Source organism: Podarcis muralis, chromosome 17, assembly GCF_964188315.1.
Source record: "Podarcis muralis chromosome 17, rPodMur119.hap1.1, whole genome shotgun sequence".
Taxonomy (NCBI): domain Eukaryota; kingdom Metazoa; phylum Chordata; class Lepidosauria; order Squamata; family Lacertidae; genus Podarcis; species Podarcis muralis.
Genome location: NC_135671.1, coordinates 6,151,388 through 6,169,634, shown reverse-complemented (window position 1 = coordinate 6,169,634; position 18,247 = coordinate 6,151,388). Strand labels below are relative to the sequence as shown.

The 18,247-nt window shown below is 39.4% G+C and overlaps 1 protein-coding gene across 3 annotated transcripts in view; it reads right to left on the bottom strand.

Moving 5' to 3' along the window:
* Window positions 1–18,247, bottom strand: part of ZCCHC7 (zinc finger CCHC-type containing 7) — a 124,269-nt gene that overhangs the window by 37,518 nt on the left and 68,504 nt on the right. For all 3 annotated transcript variants that reach the window (XM_028711495.2, XM_028711494.2, XM_028711496.2), the window contains exons 3-5: window positions 11,123–11,166; window positions 6,543–6,665; window positions 2,141–2,311 (exon numbers count right to left, since the gene is read on the bottom strand). In XM_028711495.2, the coding sequence (XP_028567328.2) occupies window positions 2,141–2,311; window positions 6,543–6,665; window positions 11,123–11,166 (338 nt within the window). The remainder of the gene's footprint in view (window positions 1–2,140; window positions 2,312–6,542; window positions 6,666–11,122; window positions 11,167–18,247) is intronic.

Here is an 18,247-nt window from a genome sequence, read left to right as displayed (position 1 = left end):
TTAAATCACTACTTTTTATAAATGGTATCAATTTGAGGTTATTGATACCTCCATTCTAGTCTAGGAGGTATTTCCGAAAAGTGCCAGATCAAAAGAGCCTGTTTGAGTCAGTGGTCCATTCTGTTCTCCTAGTGGCCAACCAGCTGCCTATGGGAAGCCCCCAAACAGCACAACATTCTCCCCACTTTTAATTCCCAGCAACTGGCATTCAGAGGCATATTGCTTCCAACCTTATGAGCCAACTTCTGGGGGCTGGGGTCCCTTCACCCCCCCCATTAAAATATTTGAGGGGGCCAGGCCCCCAAAGTTAATGAGCACTGCTATGCAAATGGGGTGTGTGAACCATGTCTTGTGATTGATTATGTGGGGTGAGGCTTACCTAGGTCCACCCAATATTTTATTCAAGTTGGCAGCCCTGCCTCCAGCACGAGAGGTAGAAATGAATGAGAAAACTCCAAATACTTTAGTTATTTCAGTGCTGAAATAAATGGGACCTACTCCCAAATAAATATGGCAAGGAAGACACATTGCACTATCCTAGAAAGCATGCACTTGCCAGAAAATGGTGTATGTGTGTTAGTCTCCACACAGAGGATTTTTTGGGCTCTTCAGAAATGGAAATTCTGACCTAGACAATTTTAGATTCTTCCTCAGCATGTGAGCCTGATGTAGATTCCAATAGCCCAAGTGATGGACACCTCTATGCAAACACCATGCAGAAGTTTAAGATCATAACAGGGCAGGTGTCAAGAATGACAACCAACATTTTCAGATTTGCATGAATTTTGCCTGTATAGTTTAAAAGCTATGTTGCGCTCAGGTCTTGCTTGCAAACTTCCTGCTGATCCCTGGTTGGCTACTGTGAGAATAGGATGCTGGACAAGACCGTTGATCCAACAGGCTACTCTTTTGTTAAATAACTGCACAATAAACAGAAACTGCCCACAAAAATAATCTTGGAGCAGTCAGAACTTCCCATATTTATGAAAAAAACAAGAGGCATCACACTTCCTACAACCAGACCTCCCACATTCTTGGGTATATCCAGCATATTTTAGACTACTCCTGCAGATATCATCTCCATAGCATTGCTGTTAATATACTAAGTAGGTTCTGGTGCAGATAACTTGTCTGAGAAAGCTAAAAGATTGGGTTCACACACAATATCTGCTCAGTTCCTCCCCAGGACAATTTCTCCCTATTTGACTTAATTGTAGTTAAGAATACTTCAGCACTAACATAAATGAACCTTGGTTATAAAATTTATATACAGGCTGTGCACAATCATGCACACATGTTAGTCCTGACATTCCATCACATTCTAGTGTGACTAAGTAACAGAACACAAGACAGAGAAGACAGGAGACTTTCCTTTTAATTGATTGGCTCAAAAGGCTCAGGGAGCAATCCTCTGGTCCCCCTGCAAAGGTGAAAATTTGAACCAGGAATTTCCTAATTCTGTTCTCAATCTCTTATTCACTATACTTAACAAGAACTCGAACTAGTTAGGTACATGCAAGATCTTGTCATAATTAGACTTCATGCCTGTATCCATGGTGACCAAGTCCCCACTCCCAAGCCTGTACAACAAATTCAAAAATGGCAATTCCATTTTAATTTTAAAGATGTATATAATGATTTAAAAATGTACTGACATTCCACTGAATGTCAGCAATTCTTTTGACATTTTGAATGAATGAATGAATTTTATGACATTCATTTTTTCATGGGAAAATGTTTACAAATGAACAAAACAAACAAGGAAAAACATAATTCCACATCCTGAATAATCAGGTATTGTTAAGGAAGTACAAAATTTGCTCAAAGTTTCAAAGAAATGCTCAAATGCAACCAACAGAGAAAGAATATAAAAAAAGAATACAGACCTTACCTGGCAACGCTGCCAGATTTCATTTTTACATTCTATTTTTATTACTTTATCATCAATCCAAACATTATGAAGATACAGAAAATATTGTACATAGAAATCTGTGTCTGCACAGAAATACCGTCTACTAGACACAGTTCTATAAGTGGGAATTTAGGTGGTTGCCCCAACAAATTGTGACAAGCACAAGTTGTTCTGAAGAGAGAAACAGGGAACGAAATATGGGGTAGCTTTGGTTAACTGTGTACTCACGTCTGCATAATGGCCTCTCATATCACAGCGGTTACAATGTTTTTTCCAGTACGTTCTCTCAAGGCACTCTCTCGAGTAGTGTCCAGGCAAACAACAATTTAAACAAAAACGTGCAGGACAGCTGTTTTGTAGGTGACCTCTTTCGGAACACAGACAACAAGGTGGAATTTTCTGTCGGAGAAAAACAAAGACAGGAAATTCAAATGTCTGAAGCATCTGTAGCATTTAAATTAAGTAAAATGCACAAGGAAACTATGGCAAAATCACATTGAGAGCCAGAACGAACCATTATCACTTTGCTTAAGGCTTCCTATCTACATGATTTATTTAAATTTACACTATGCCATCCTGTGCTAGGTGCCTGAGGTAGCTAACAGTAATATATAAACACAATATAGAAGGAAACAATTGTTAAAAGCCATAAATAAAACCAAAAGCAGATAAACAACAAATAAATTTAAAACAGCAATAAATGAGAAATTATCAACCAAAACCCAAATTGCCTTAGCAGGCCAATATATCTATAACTATCCATCTCTGTGTGAATACTTTTGTCTGTCAATGGAAGCTCAATTCCCTGTGAACCAAGGTGCTGCCACCGAGAAGGCCCTTTCTCATATCTCTGCCAAACATACCTCCGAAGCTGGTGGAACAAAGCAAAATGGTTTCTCTCGAACACATTAAGATTCAGACAGGCTCATATATGAGAAAATGGTATTTTATATAACCCACTCCCATTTAGGGCTTTTAAAGGTCACAATCAGCACTTTGCATTGTGCACCAAAATATACCAGTAGCTAGTGAAACTCTTGGGGGGGGGGCATTCTTATAATAACTGGCCCTGTCAAAAACTTGATTGCAGCATTCTGTGGTACCAATGCTTCACCCAATTTGCCACCTTAAACGTTCAGGGCACACTGCTCAGGCAATGTTCCTTATAAAACTCTAAAGCACCTGAAAATAAAATCAAAAGACATGTTGTTGTTGTTGTTTAGTCGTGTCCGATTCTTCGTGACCCCATGGACCAGAGCACGCCAGACAATCCTGTCTTCTACTGCCTCCCGCAGTTTGGTCAAACTCATGCTGGTAGCTTTGAAAATGCCGTCCAACCATCTCGTCCTCTGTCGTCCCCTTCTCCTTGTGCCCTCCATCTTTCCCAACATCAGGGTCTTTTCCAGGGAGTCTTCTCTTCTCATGAGGTGGCCAAAGTATTGGAGTCTCAGCTTCAGGATCTGTCCTTCCAGTGAGCACTCAGGGCTGATTTCCTTCAGAATGGATAGGTTTGATCTTCTTGCAGTCCATGGGACTCTCAAGAGTCTCCTCCAGCACCATAATTCAAAGGCATCAATTCTTCGGCGATCAGCCTTCTTTATGGTCCAGCTCTCATGCAGTATATACCTTCAGCCACTAAAGGTTTTTTGTTTTTTTTAAGTGCAGCACAATACAGTCAAATGCAGACAGAATTAAGTCACTGCTGTTATTTTTAAAAGATCAGCAGCAGTGATGTGACTCTGAATATCTTCCTGGGAAGGATGTTTCAAATGTTGGGGCCACCACTGAGAAAGCACTGTCTATAGTACCTGCTTGGGCAGGCTGACAAAGACTAATCTATGTTTTAGCAAATGATTTTAAAAGCTGGTTTTGAATTTTGGTGTTTTTCTTATGACTTATAAGGCAATGAACCAGAGCGGCACATGCTGCATCCTCAGTCTCTCAAAAGACTGTGCCATTAACACCAGCCAAGGTATCAAAGCCTTTTTCAAATGAGCCTGGCATTTACTGAAGTCATCAAGCCAGGACTTGCTCAATATCTGCCCACCTTCAGGGGTTAGGCAGCTAGGTACCAGAGAATGATGTTTTATGTGGTAGCACTCTGACTGCGGAATAGCAGCCACTAAAAAAAATAAAATCTCTTTTTTCATTTTTACACCACGTTAAAATAGTTTCAGTCTGAAAGGGCTTTGACTGACAAACAAACTTGGGGGTAATTCTGTTTTTTATGTTTGTTAGCTTCTTATTAGTTTTAGTGTGCTTTTATTTCTTTAATCAGAATTACATATATTAGTCACCTTGTGATAAATGTGATACATGCATGCATATTTTATATAAACAAATGTTTCCTAGCATTTTCAGAAAGTTTTCACAGAACTTCAGACACCTGTTACATGTTCATCGCCTAGAAAGTGAAGCAAAGATCATGAGCACCAAGTGGCAGATAACTTTCCAGAGAAGCTCCTCCCTGCTGTTGCTCTTGATGGGAGTTCAGAGAAAGACAACCAGTCCTGGTATTTCCATGTGTGAACAACAGTTAACCAAGGAGGAAAGCAATAGTGCCTTCTCAGCAGGTTTAGATTCCAGTAGTTATTCCCATTTCCAAGGCCTCTGGTTAACGGGTTAGTTACCCTCTTACCCATACCCACAGTATAACTGGTTTTCCTGGTGGCTGGTGTTTTTAAAACCTTTTTCTCCCTTCATTCCTACTTCTCTGATGCCTACACCGATCCTGTTGAATCTGTAGCCACAGCGCAGTGATCTCTGTGCAAGCTCGTTATATGATGTGATTGTCTTAATGTTTGACAGACAAATTTTCAACACACAAAGTGCAACCTGCAACTTTCCCAAAAATTTTTGCTCGCTTTTAACAAAATACACCAATTTTAACCATATTGTTTCTACTTCAAATATTTTAACAACCATTCTCCACAGACCTGGATCATCACGAAAACACACGCACACGCACACACAAACATGCACATACACACATTGCAACCAATAAAATACAAAGACTATAAAGAAATCTAAAACTAGCTCACAAATTGATGAAGATTTATCTAACTTATGGTGAATCTAACAGTCTTGTGAGACCTGTCCTCAGTCACTCTCTCTCTCCAATTCCAGGTTAATTGTTGCATTATTGCGGTGGAATCTGTGGGGCTGCTCCAGAAGATAATGTAGGAATCAGGTTTTGATTGAAACAGGTAGAGCAAGATGACATCACCAGCCCTTTACCAATTGGCCAACAATTTGTTTCTGGGTTCAATTCAAGGTGTCGATTTTGACCTTTAAATCCCTAAACAGCTTGAACCAGAAAATAATTGATTCCCCTTATGCGAGCCTGCTCAAGCATCTGGTTCCACTTCAGAGGCCCTTCTCTGGGGCCCCCCACGATTGGAGGTGTGGCAGGTGGACATTAGAGATAAGGCCTTTGCAGTTGTGGTACCCCAAATCTGAAACTGACCCCTAAGAGAGGTGCGCCTGGCCTCATTGCTGCTCATCAAAAAGCAAGCAGCAAACGGTTTTATTTCAGAAGGATTTACAGAGACTCTGCATTTTAGCAAGGATATTTGCTGGTGGTTTTAATTTGGTTGCTGATATATATATATATTTTAATTACAGTTTTTATGGTGGCCTTAATGATTGTAAGATACATTGATTATTTTAATAGAAAGGTCAGGTAAAAATACTAAATATAAATAAATAAAACACTGGAAAGCTGACTGCACAAAGCTTCCGGTTCTGTGTTTGCTGAGCTGAAACTGACCAGACAATCAGCACTGCCATCAGCCAAAGGTGGACAAAGAATAGTAGATACTTTTAAAAATATTTCTCTCCAGTGACTTCACTTCCTAATTCAGCCAACATGGAACTTGTTTAATGGGGAATGGGCCATGGGAACACTTTGTGTTCAAACTGATGATCCATTTAATGCAAACGAGAGCAAATATATGTACTAAAATATTAACTGTTGAAACTTTCTAAATTATCGCTGTTCATTGTCCCGTCACATACATATGGCATGATCCAATCTACTGTGAGCTCCATACCCGCATGCAGAAAGACGATCTGCCTCCCTCCCCTACCCCCCCCCCCATCTAGATGTCCATACAGACAGCACAAGGGGGCAATGGGAAGCCTATGAGGATTTTCTGCAAGTTGCTTGTGCAGAGCCAGCATGGTAGGTGGATATGGGAAACATGCACCAATGTGGCACGAGGGAGAAACCAATTTACAATGAGCATCTGGGAATCCTCTGCATGGGGAGCATGTCCATAATTTACTGCTAAATTCAGAGGCGGGGAGACACTGTCCTTGAACTATTTCCTCTGCCCGCCCCCCCCCCGCCAAGTAAATTCCTCTCACATAAGTGCAGCATGCCTTTTGAACCCCCCCCCCCCAAGTACAGGGTGCAAACTTCAAAAGGGTCCGCAACTGTTGATTCCTGGGACAAAACTGTCTTCTCAACTGTCATGCGTGGAGGGAGGGAAACGATCATCTCCTCCTCCCCCCTCTCAAAATGTCCCTTCAGAACAATTATTTCTTACCAGAGCTTTAAAAGTCTGAAAGCTGTCAACTGACAGAATAAATTGCTCTCTTCATAGACAAATCAGAATACTGTATTTACCTTTGGGGTAGGACAATTTTTTGATAAGTGACCTCGTTTATTACAATTTCTGCAAGTGACATTTTTGTCTGGCGTGTAGTATCTGTTGTTGTGCCGCACTGTAACGTAGTTGCCAATCCGTGCCTAAAGAAATGAAAAGAAAATTCATTAGAAGTTTGCAGCTTATTGCCTTGCCATTCTAGACTTTTGTAGCTATTAAGGCTAGTAGGTGGAGTCAAAAATTCAGCTCTGCATTTGTATACTTGTTTAAACAAAAGTCATCTAAATCCCTGGTAAGCCTTTTACCCACTGGTAACTGTATAAGCTCCCTTCAAAAAAGAAAGAAAGAAAGAAAGAAAGAAAGAAAGAAAGAAAGAAAGGAAAGCATTTTTAGAAGTTGGTATGTCTCTTTTTCCTGTAGTTAAGCCAACCTTTGTCAGCATTAGTTCACAATAAAGAATTCTGCAAAATGCATCAAAAATAATTGCAAAAACAACTTGCCATGAATAAATTCATGGGATATATAATCTCTTGAAGCACTTTTATTCTATGAGTGAATGGGTAGATAAAAAAAGAAACGAGAAAACATAGATGAAACAGCAAAAACAAAAACCTTGACCTCACACATTTTCTATAAATTCTTAGGTATGTGAATATGAAAAAGAGAAAATGGAATTTTAAGGGGGGAGAGAACTTGGAATAAGAGACTCTCAAAGCCTTCTCTTTCTTAATATTGCTGTTTTCCAAAGACCATCTGTGAAATGATTTTGCAGTGAGACACGGTCATTTCCTTATTTATTTGGCTGAATACAGTGTAGTCAATGGCAGTAATGGGCACCTACTGTCTTTCTAATACTGAAGACTACAGTTGATAGTGACCATGTTATTCAATTAGAGGAGCACATTCTGTGCCAGCTATTTGTGGATAAAGCTAAAGGTCAAGTAAACGTGTGCACAGATGTAAAAGGCAGCCGCTGCGAGAGCTGATACGCAAGAGTAATAAGAAATCTAAGCGCAAGAACTGTAGAATATCAAAAACATAAGGAAGTATAATAGAGAGCAATCTCTGGAAAAGCAGTTGTTTGGGATAAAATTGCATAATTCTGCTTTGACAGTTTTCTTTTCATAAAATCCTACTTGCCACAATTTTTCTGGCTTTGGAATACTTAGCATTTTGCAGCGGTGACCAAGCCAAAAATGGTGACCAGCCACACAAGTAAAATATTTTCAATGATATTCAGTCCAGTTTTCCTTTCTTTTCCATTTGTATCTGCATGTTTGATGTTCGTTGTATTTTGTCTTCATTTTCAAAATTAATAAAGTATCTTTTTAAAAATGACAAAAACTGATGCAAACGTCCAATTGCTCACTGCCTCAACAATACATTAGTGAGCAATCTTTGGGTTCAGTCAGTTCAGAATCTATAGTTTATATGACCATTTTTCTATATGACCACTTTTCTATATATTCACTAACTACTTTCAAGAATCAGGTTCTTCAGAGCCAAATTTGTAAGGTATGTGGCAGAAAAACAGAAGCAATCATTAGAAAATTTGAGCTCTGCATCTAGTTCCAGTACAATTAAAAGTCAAATTTGAGAAAGCAAACTTGAAATTACATGTTAATTAGTTTTCTCTAACCCTTTGATGCTGTAGCAAAAAAAGCTAATGCTATTCTAGGCTGCATCAATAGAAGTATGGTGTCAAGGGAATCAAGGGAAGGAATAGTCCTTCTCTATTCTATCTTGATTAGACCACACCTGGAATACTGTGTCCAGTTCTGGGCACCACAGTTGAAGAAGGATATTGACAAATCAGAATGTGTACAGAGAAGGGCAACCAAGATGATCAAGAGTCTGGAAACCAAGCCTTTCAGGAATGGTTGCATATGTTTGTATATGTTTAGCTTGGAGATGCGAAGACTGAGAGGAGATAGGATGTTGTTGTTGTTTAGTCGTTTAGTCGTGTCCGACTCTTCGTGACCCCATGGACCAGAGCACGCCAGGCACTCCTGCCTTCCACCGCCTCCCGCAATTTGGTCAGGCTCATGTTTGTAGCTTCGAGAACACTATCCAACCATCTCATCCTCTGTCGTCCCCTTCTCCTTGTGCCCTCCATCTTTCCCAACATCAGGGTCTTTTCCAGGGAGTCTTCTCTTCTCATGAGGTGGCCAAAGTATTGGAGCCTCAACTTCACGATCTGTCCTTCCAGTGAGCACTCAGGTCTGATTTCCTTAAGAATGGATGTGTTTGATCTTCTTGCAGTCCATGGGACTCTCAAGAGTCTCCTCCAGCACCATAATTCAAAAGCATCAATTCTTTGGCGATCAGCCTTCTTTATGGTCCAGCTCTCACTTCCATACATCACTACTGGGAAAACCATGGCTTTAACTATACGGACCTTTGTTGGTAAGGTGATGTCTCTACTTTTTAAGATGTTGTCTAGATTTGCCATCGCCTTTCTCCCAAGGAGCAGGCGTCTTTTAATTTCGTGACTGCTGTCACCATCTGCAGTGATCATGGAGCCCAAGAAAGTAAAATCTCTCACTGCCTCCATTTCTTCCCCTTCTATTTGCCAGGAGGTGATGGGACCAGTGGCCATGATCTTCGTTTTTTTGATGTTGAGCTTCAGATAGGAGATAGGATAGCCATCTTCAAATATCTAAAGGGCTATCACATGTAAAATGGAACAAGCTTGTTTGCTCCTTCTCTGGAGGATAGGACCTGAACCGATGCCTTCAAGTTACAAGATATATGATTTTGACTAAACAACAGAAATAACTTTCTGACGTTAAACAGGTCTTCAACAGTAGGATGGACTCTCTTGGAAGGTAGTGGACTCAGCTTCCTTGGAGGGTTTTAAGCAGAGGTTGGGTGGCCATCTGTCATGTACGATCTAGCTGAGATTCCTGCATTGCGGCGGTTGCACTAGATGACCCTCAGGGTCCCTTTTGACTCTACCATTCTGTGATTCTAAAAATAACATCTAAACGGAAGGGCTTATTCATACTGCAAACTTCTTCTAAAACATACTTCACTGCACTGAGTGGTCTTCCTGAAATTCGGAAGGCAGTTTGTAACACCAATTTGCTCAGCTCATAATGCTAAGCCATAATCCAACCCACAAATTCTTCTCCAGCTCAGATCATAATTCAAGCTGGGTAACTCCCTCCTGTCTTAGTCTCCATCCACTACCCTCTTCCTGGTAACATCAAACATGATTAGAAATGACCTTTGAAAGGCCTCCCTCTCTGGTGTTAGGATCCCTTGGAAATGTTATTTCTCAAGGACATCACAGTTGTAGCCAGGAATAAGGGGCAGGGTGGTTAGTGTTCTGGGACTCTCAGCGAAGGGGAGATATTTTAAGCTCCCAATGACATCTTCAACTCTCAAAGAAAAGCAAAAAGGTTTTTTTTGGGGGGGTGTGTGTGACAAAATTGGCTCAGGCCCAATTATGAACCAAGTCAGCCATTAGTCTGAAGTACTTATGAGCAAAACATTTTTTACATTTGGAAAGTCAAATACTGCTGCTAATGGAGTTGCGCAAAAGAAAAAATGTGTTGGCTTGTTAAGCTTCTACAGTGGTACTTCAGGTTACATACGCTTCAGGTTACAGACTCCGCTAACCCAGAAATAGTGCTTCAGGTTAAGAACGTTGCTTCAGGATGAGAACAGAAATCGTGCTCCGGTGGCGCGGCGGCAGCAGGAGGCCCCATTAGTTAAAGTGGTGCTTCAGGTTAAGAACAGTTTCAGGTTAAGAACGGACCTCCGAAACGAATTAAGTACTTAACCCGAGGTACCGCTGTATAAGCAAAGAAAAGTGTTCCTTGCATTGTTTCTAATTCTATATCAACCTTTATAGAAAGGTTGGCTATGATGTGACTCTAGTGATGTAGCTCCCACTTGGCCACCACCATCAGGACCACCAAGAACCATAAGCTATGATAGGAGGGAGTTTAGTTAGATCAGGGCAACTTTCAATGGAGAGGGAAGATCTATACACTTTTTCTCCCTATACAAATTTGACAGCTAACTCACAGAAAGCCACTTCAACTCCATTTGTGTAAGGTGAGGAGGCTGCTTTGTACCAAACCATCCCGCTGAATATAATTCTTTATTAAGTTTTTAGTTCATATATTTCTTGGTTGTTTTATGTTTCCAGTTATTATAAATTTATCACTGCAAACGTACCCATAGCAGTACTTTTCCAAAATACACTTTCTTGATTTACTGTATATTCTATAGTCAGTGAAAGGTATTATGGAATGGAATAAAATGTTCACTTGAATGCCAAATCTTGATTAAAAAGAAAATAACTATATCTACTGACGAGCATTATCTTTTTCTTCCTCCTGTAATAATTGGTTGCTGGTTATCGTGCTACAAATTATCATGGGAAATTGAATTTTTATTTCTTACAAAATGTAATGAAAACAACACAATTTATAAGACAATACACCCTGCATTTGTAAAAGCAACACATCTACACACATTAGACTATTTTAGTATGTCTTATACAGAGGGATTTAGAGAGGCACCCACACAGAGTTTGTTGGTCAGTCACAAGAACAGCCAAAGAATATGCAACATTTTATCAATTTACCTCTACGTCTTTATCACTGATGTTCCAGTCTGCTCCACCTTCTCCTGAAAAAGATATTTTAAAAACCATTAAAACTGATTTTCAAAAATATGTCTAATTTCTCATTTAAAAGTTGTAAATCTTATTTTTAAAAGGCTGAAAAAAATGAACTTCAGTAGTGACACGCCCAAACCTTTAGTTTATACTTTTACCCACCTTGGTGCTTGATCATATCAGGATCAGGATCTGCAACAATCTACCATGTGTAAATAATGGTGTGAAAATTGCAGTTTTTTTCCAATATGAGCATATTTGTTTTCTAAGGAACCCTGAGGCTCCTTGGAAGCTACTGGAGATTTTCTACTAAAAAGAGCAGTAATAGTATACAAAGTCTCCTGAAACAGTTTCCCTACCACTACAGTCATCTTCTGCAATGTGTAGCTTCAAGGGAGAAGAGGCTCAGTTCGTGTGGGACAAGGGGAAGGCCCAACAGATTTTGAGGTGCATTTATTTATTTTATTTCCCCAGTAGCTTCATGAGTTTTATCATCTTTGGAGTGAATTGGGCTGTTCAACACTTTTATTTTTTATTTTAACTATTGTTGTTAAATAGCCTTGAAAATTTTAACAGGTGGCTTATAATTATACACACAGGTAAAGCCAGCACATCACATGAACAGAGTGCCCACTCTAGAAAATAATATCCAGTAATATGGAAAATTTGAAACTGACTGCTGCAGCATGTGCTCATTAATGCTGTAGTGATTGCTATTTCCTGCATGACTTGTACATTTTCATTTTACCGGTGAAAGACTGGTAAAAACATAGTTTGCTGTTTCTCCTTTTTTGCCCCATCTATGGACTGCCAATATCTTTATTAGTCCCAAACTTGCTTCTTCCCTCATTTACTATTTCATGGTTAGAAATTAGAAGAACATCTAATATTATTATCAGGAAACTTTTGTTAAAAAAGAAGTATCTGCTTGATACTTCAAATAGCCACCAATAACAAAAATACCTTTTGTCCCACAAAGTTTTACAAATATTCACACAGTGGTTACAAATAATCACACAGTGCAAATGATATTACCCACAAAGAAATAGATGCCAAATCTTGTGTTGCCCCCAGATTCACTATTTGCTCATTTAAACAAATAACCAATGTAATCGTTACAGGGGCCCAGCTCTAGTTTTTCCCCCTTGTGAACCAACAATTTCACCGCACAAGAATCCACTAACTACTAGACAATAAGAAAAATATTTGCCCAATGACTTTTCAATCTATTTAAAGAATTCTTGAATATCCTGTCCTGTAATACCAAACACTGCATATACTGAGCACAATTTTTCTTAGTGCATCTAATTACCACACCAATCTCAAAATTTGATCCATTGTGCCCTGGACAGATGTATGTGACAACAGTCTTCAGACACAGCTCCAAAGCCCTATTAGTGAGCAACATCCAGTATCTGACTGGCTCATTAAACTACATTTTCAATGGCCAACTGATGTTGGGAAAGGGAGAAATAAGAAATGCCTAATTCTCTGCATGCAATCCATCTCTGATTATCTGGTTCCTGACAGCACAATTCCCTGGTTCCTGATAGCGAATTAATTCCTTAGTTTCTCTCTACTTGCAGTTGAGTTGGTATCAATCACACTATCTTTCCTTTCAGCTCCCATAAAGGCTTTTAGTTCAAGCCTAAACTTACAGATGTTTCTTCAATTGGATCAGATTTTTTTCTGAAGCATATCTATGTATATCATGTCTACCAAAGGGCAATTAATACCATATTGCTGCAGTGAGCCATAAGCAACTTTTTTTGCAGTATGTGAATGTTGTATTTTTAGGATACAATTTTATGACATTAATACAGCAAAGTAGAGGTGACCCCTTGGGTCAATACATATACATTATACTTGCCTTATTTTTAAAATAAGATTTTATTAAAAGGTAAGAAAGAAAGAAAGAAAGAAAGAAAGAAAGAAAGAAAGAAAGAAAGAACAGAGTCCTCTCTCAAAAGTAGCTCTCAACCCCTGTCATCTACAAAAAGTGGTGGACCCTTCCTGGAAGATTTCCTTTCTACTCCCAGTCTCTAACCCTGGGAGATCTTCACTTCCCTTCCTCTCACCTAGGTCCTTCCAGCAACCATCTACCACCTCCATGTGCCTAACCTTTGGATCTCAATAATGGCCCAGAGCAGAGGACACCAAAGTAGAAAAGGGGAAAAAGAAAGAGCCTCCATCTGAACCACAGAAGTGGCCCACTCAACTTTTACCAGTGTGTTCTGTAGTGTGTGCAGCTGCAGTCAAACTTGGGATAAGATCACATATATAAGCAACCCTGAAGCAGCATGCTGCAGGTGGTCATTGCGCTCTACTGCCAGCTGCCAGGAGAGAGCGGAGTCCCTAAGATGGTTGGATGGCACCTTGTACACCTCCTTCCGGCAACTGCTGCAGCCAAGCTGGTGCCAAACATATTGCTCTGCTTTCCTTTGAACCACATCAGCAAGGCTGGGGTTGTCGTTTGGGCAGTTAGTACCTCCATACACACCGCCCAGGCTTGTGTCCTGGGGAGGTGACTTCAGTGCTGCTAATGCAGCAATTTGACTTTATCCCCAAAGGCACACTCCATTGTCTCTCAAATGCCAACAATACTTGCCTTATTAACGGAATCAATCCAATGCCACAGTGAACTCTGTTCCTTCTAAAGCAGTCAACAAAGTTGCTTAATAACGATCTGTATGTATTACCCACTGAAGCAGCTAGGTGGATGTCAGTTACTGTAAAGAATCCAACTTTTCCAGGTGGTGGTGAATGTGAATAGCTCGTGTTGCGTTAGGTTCATGTTGCGTCTTTTCAGCTCATGAACACGGCAAACCCAGAAGTGTATACTTCCAGGTTTCGCCACGTGCAAACATGCAGAAGCACTGCTCTAGTTGTGGACTTTTCGGGGGCAAATGGCACCCTGGAATGGATCGTGTCCACAACTAGAGGTACCACTGTACCTCAATAAGAGTTATATGTAAGATACATATGTAACTTTTTATGGAACCAACATGGCAATGATTCTATATATTCAAGTAATTAGTCCAATAAAACTTAATAGTACGTAAACAGTACAATGGAACAAAGTTGATATCTCTTTCTCAGCCAACACTTCACTTTCCACACACACATAGGCTCTTTCCATCATCTAGTGGAGGAATCCCACTGTTGAAAGAATTAAAGAGGAGGAGACTATTGCCAGTTCCACCTCTCACATCATTGCACTGGGTTCCCCAACCTGTCAGTACAGATTCTGGGACAGCACACAAAGGGCTGCAGGGGGAAAGGGGAACTAACAAATCTCACCTCCCACTAGTGGCAGCACAATCTGAATCCAAGGTCCCATCTGTACTCTACATTGAAAGCACATTTCATACCAGTCATGACTTCCCCCAAAGAATCCTGAGGATTATAGCTTGTTAAGGGTGCTGAGAATTGTTAGGAGTCCCCTATTCTCCTCAAAGAGCTACAATTTCCAGCGTGGTGTAACACTCAGTGTCTCTTCCCAGGGAACTCTGAGAATTGTTCGCAGATTCTTGATGAAACCATGACTGTTTAAAGTGGTATAAAGTGGCTGATTTAAATACATAGTGCAGATGGGGTCCAAGTCAATTTCTTTCAACATTTTGTCATATAGTGTTTTTATCGTCTTTTTTCTGAATTTATTCCAATTTGCTTACATTTTCCTTTAAGTGTGTTAATCTAAATCAGAGATGTGGCACAGGATGGAAAGGTGCTATTTTTTGCTATTTGGATATCATACTTCTATCAAACATTTTAAAAGGAAGCATCAAGTAATATAATAGTTTTGTTAGTAAAATACTAGCTAGCTTTTAAAAAACAATAGCAGCAGTTCACACACCACTGAAAAAATGTTCAGTTTATTATTAAGCTTGGCCTTCTCACCACGGCCATTCAGTTATCCGAGATTTCATGATCTGCATTTTATTTTTTAACTCCGTTGATCTTTCTTGGAATTAATTTTGTGGCTTACAGACCAGTTCTCTAAACTACCAAGTTCATTCCAATCCAAAACCCTATCCTCCAAAGCATTTACAATCAAATTTTACTAGTTTACTTATGAGAATGTCATGTGGAACTGTGTCAAAAGCACTGCTAAATTTGATTATGCTGAAGATTATATCTACTGCATTCCCTTTATCCACTAAACCACTTATCTTATGAAAGATGGAGATTAGTCTGAACTGGCATGTATTTCTAAAATTTGCACTATGTACTAAGCAATCACCTCTGAATTTTCTTCCAGGCACATCTTACAGAGCAAAAACCAAATTCCTTTGTGGGATTTCAGCAGGGTAAAAGATTTATTGGCCTAATGGAAAGATTCTTCATAGAGCTACCCTCTTATACTACCTCCACACCACAAAGCATGGTACAGATAGCACGCCAAGAGTTCATGCTTGGAAAATGGCTACAATTATTGCAATTCCTTCATGCATCTGCATACTAAATGTGCTCGCAGATATCATATTTGCATTAATTCTTGAAGATGCACATTATCAGCCATCTATGATCTCTAAAAACCATGGGGCAGTTTTTTATAATGTTTTGCATTACCATGAGGTGGCTTTTACAATGATGCCCCAGAAGCATGCACATGAAAATATTTAGTTGGAATGTGTGGCTTATGCAACATTGTCAAAGATGGGTGTGAGATTTGGGTTCTGTATGAGCTGTTCTGAACAAGTTGCTTAGTTGATACTTTCTGACAAACAGTGTTTAATTATAAAGTCACACAATTACAAAAGCTTAGTTTTGTGTACAAAGGGTGAGTTGCCCTTCTTATATATTTCTATGAGTGTGAAATGGACACTAGAATCTGCAAAGTGATTATAAGGAACCCAAGGATGATCGTTATTCTTAGCTAATCATCTGGGGAGCGGGGGGAGCACAAATCTTTTGTAAAGTATGTGAATTAGATAACACAGGACTACTCTACATCACTCGAGAATCAAAACAAACGTGTAGTTAATTGTAAAACTGCAGTAAGATCTCCAATTACCTATTCTGTACTGTTTATTGACAAAAGAGAACATCTGGCCTATAGTGCCTTTTGTCTTTTTGTGTATACTGGAACAGCATTCAACCAGACATTATTCCGTAATCAAACTATTAGGGAATCACCACATTTATGGCAATTGAGGATGAATAAATTGCCAACAGGATCAAGGTGGAACACTACAGAAACAATAGATGATGCTCAGGATAAATCATTCAGTTGCTCTGAGATGATGGAATGACTTCTGGATAAAACTGAAATCAATTTTTTATCATGAAGGCACTCCAAACCCCTGTACACACTTAAAGGGATTTCTTACTATTGTCCTGGTGAGTGAGAAGATCATTTATTATAAAAGATGAAACCCGTTGATGGAATGGATTATTTGTCAGTATCCCATAAAAGCGGAAGAACTCTGAAGAGATCCATAAACTTCCCCCAAGGAATTATTTGAAGCAGTTTTTGACAGATCCATTCTAACGAAGCAACAGACCTCCTTCCCACAGCAACCATACCATATCACTGTGCTTATCTGACATAATTGACCACACTACAAATTCTTCTTTTATCTTGATGCACCGCCGTACTTTTATGTAATCCTTAGTTGACAAAACCTACCATGTCGCTATCATGAAAAATACAATCCAAAGGGGAAAAGAAAATGTGCTTCCCATTTTAATGTTGATTCAATAGCTATTAATTTGGGGGGTTTTTTGTGTTTTTTATTTGAAAAGCGATAAAAAAATTAACTGCCATCTAAACACTAAATCAGTTTAAACCATCGGTAACCCTTGGAGTAGGCTGTCACCTGAAGAGTAGTTTGACAGCTAGAAGCTATGACATGAATTTATAATCTTGAAGCCTCTGTCCTTTTGGTGGCCGTGGTGAGTTAATGCTAGACTTTAAGGAGATCTACAAAACAAGAGTTAAAATTGTTTAATCCAAATGAAGATGTGTGCTTGTATATTTCAAGCAGTCTGTTTCAAATACAAAAACAAACAAACAAGCAAACTTGTCATGTACTGGAACCCTCCCCTCCCCATTTTCATATCTAGGCCTTTATGTATTTTGCTGTTTTCTACTCATTTATCATTTCTATTGTGCCATTTCCACTTCATTATCTTCTCCAGAGTGCCAAATAATCTGTTGGAACTATAATATATATGAAACAAAAATTGTTTTCGCCCAAGCCACATATATTTTAACTTTACTGCATTCTAGAAAGTGTACACAATTTACAAAAAAATCAAAATACATGCAATAGCTCACTGTACACATTTCTGTTTCCAACTGCTTCATGTTTTCTCTTTATAACATTACACTCTGCATCATTTCTGTTGATTCATTGTTAGTAATGCTAATTCTCAATTGTCAATGGTTCTTGATTTTTTCAAAGCTGAGTGCAACATTTAGAGTACAAACTAGGTCTCTCTCTCTCTTCTCTCTCTCTCGTTTGGTGGGTACAAGTATGAGGACCACAGGAACAGTTAAATTCAGGGCATGGTTGGTCTACCACACAGTCGGGGGAATTCTTTAAATAGAGCCTGTCACTCTCTTTGCCCATCAATGGGATTTCCTTCTCAAACTGCTGATTCGTTCAGGTACACAACAGAGGAAATTTCAGTTAACCTTTGTTTCACCCCAGGGAAAAATCTGTCTGAGAAGTATAAAATGAATAGATTAAAAAAAAATAAGTAGCCAAGCTTCAATGTTATTTTTTTCCCAGAGTTCACAGCAAGCTCAACCCCCCCTCCAAACATTTCAGCCCCACTGGATAATAAATGATATAATACGCAATTCAGTATTCCAGTTGTATACCTTTTGTTTGAAACTGAAAAGCCCAACCAAAACAAAACTATCCCCTTTTTTGAACAAGAACCTTTCCTACAAACCCTTCACCTTGTGGTTATTCTTTGTGATCAAGATGGGAGAATAGCGTTTTTGAACATAAAATCCACTGGCTGTTCTAAGAGAGAGAGAGAGAGAGAGAGAGAGAGAGAGAGGGAGAGAGAGAGACCACCTGGTGGGTGCAGGAGCCCCATTACTGATCATGGGGACTTAGGTTCTTTGAACTCAAA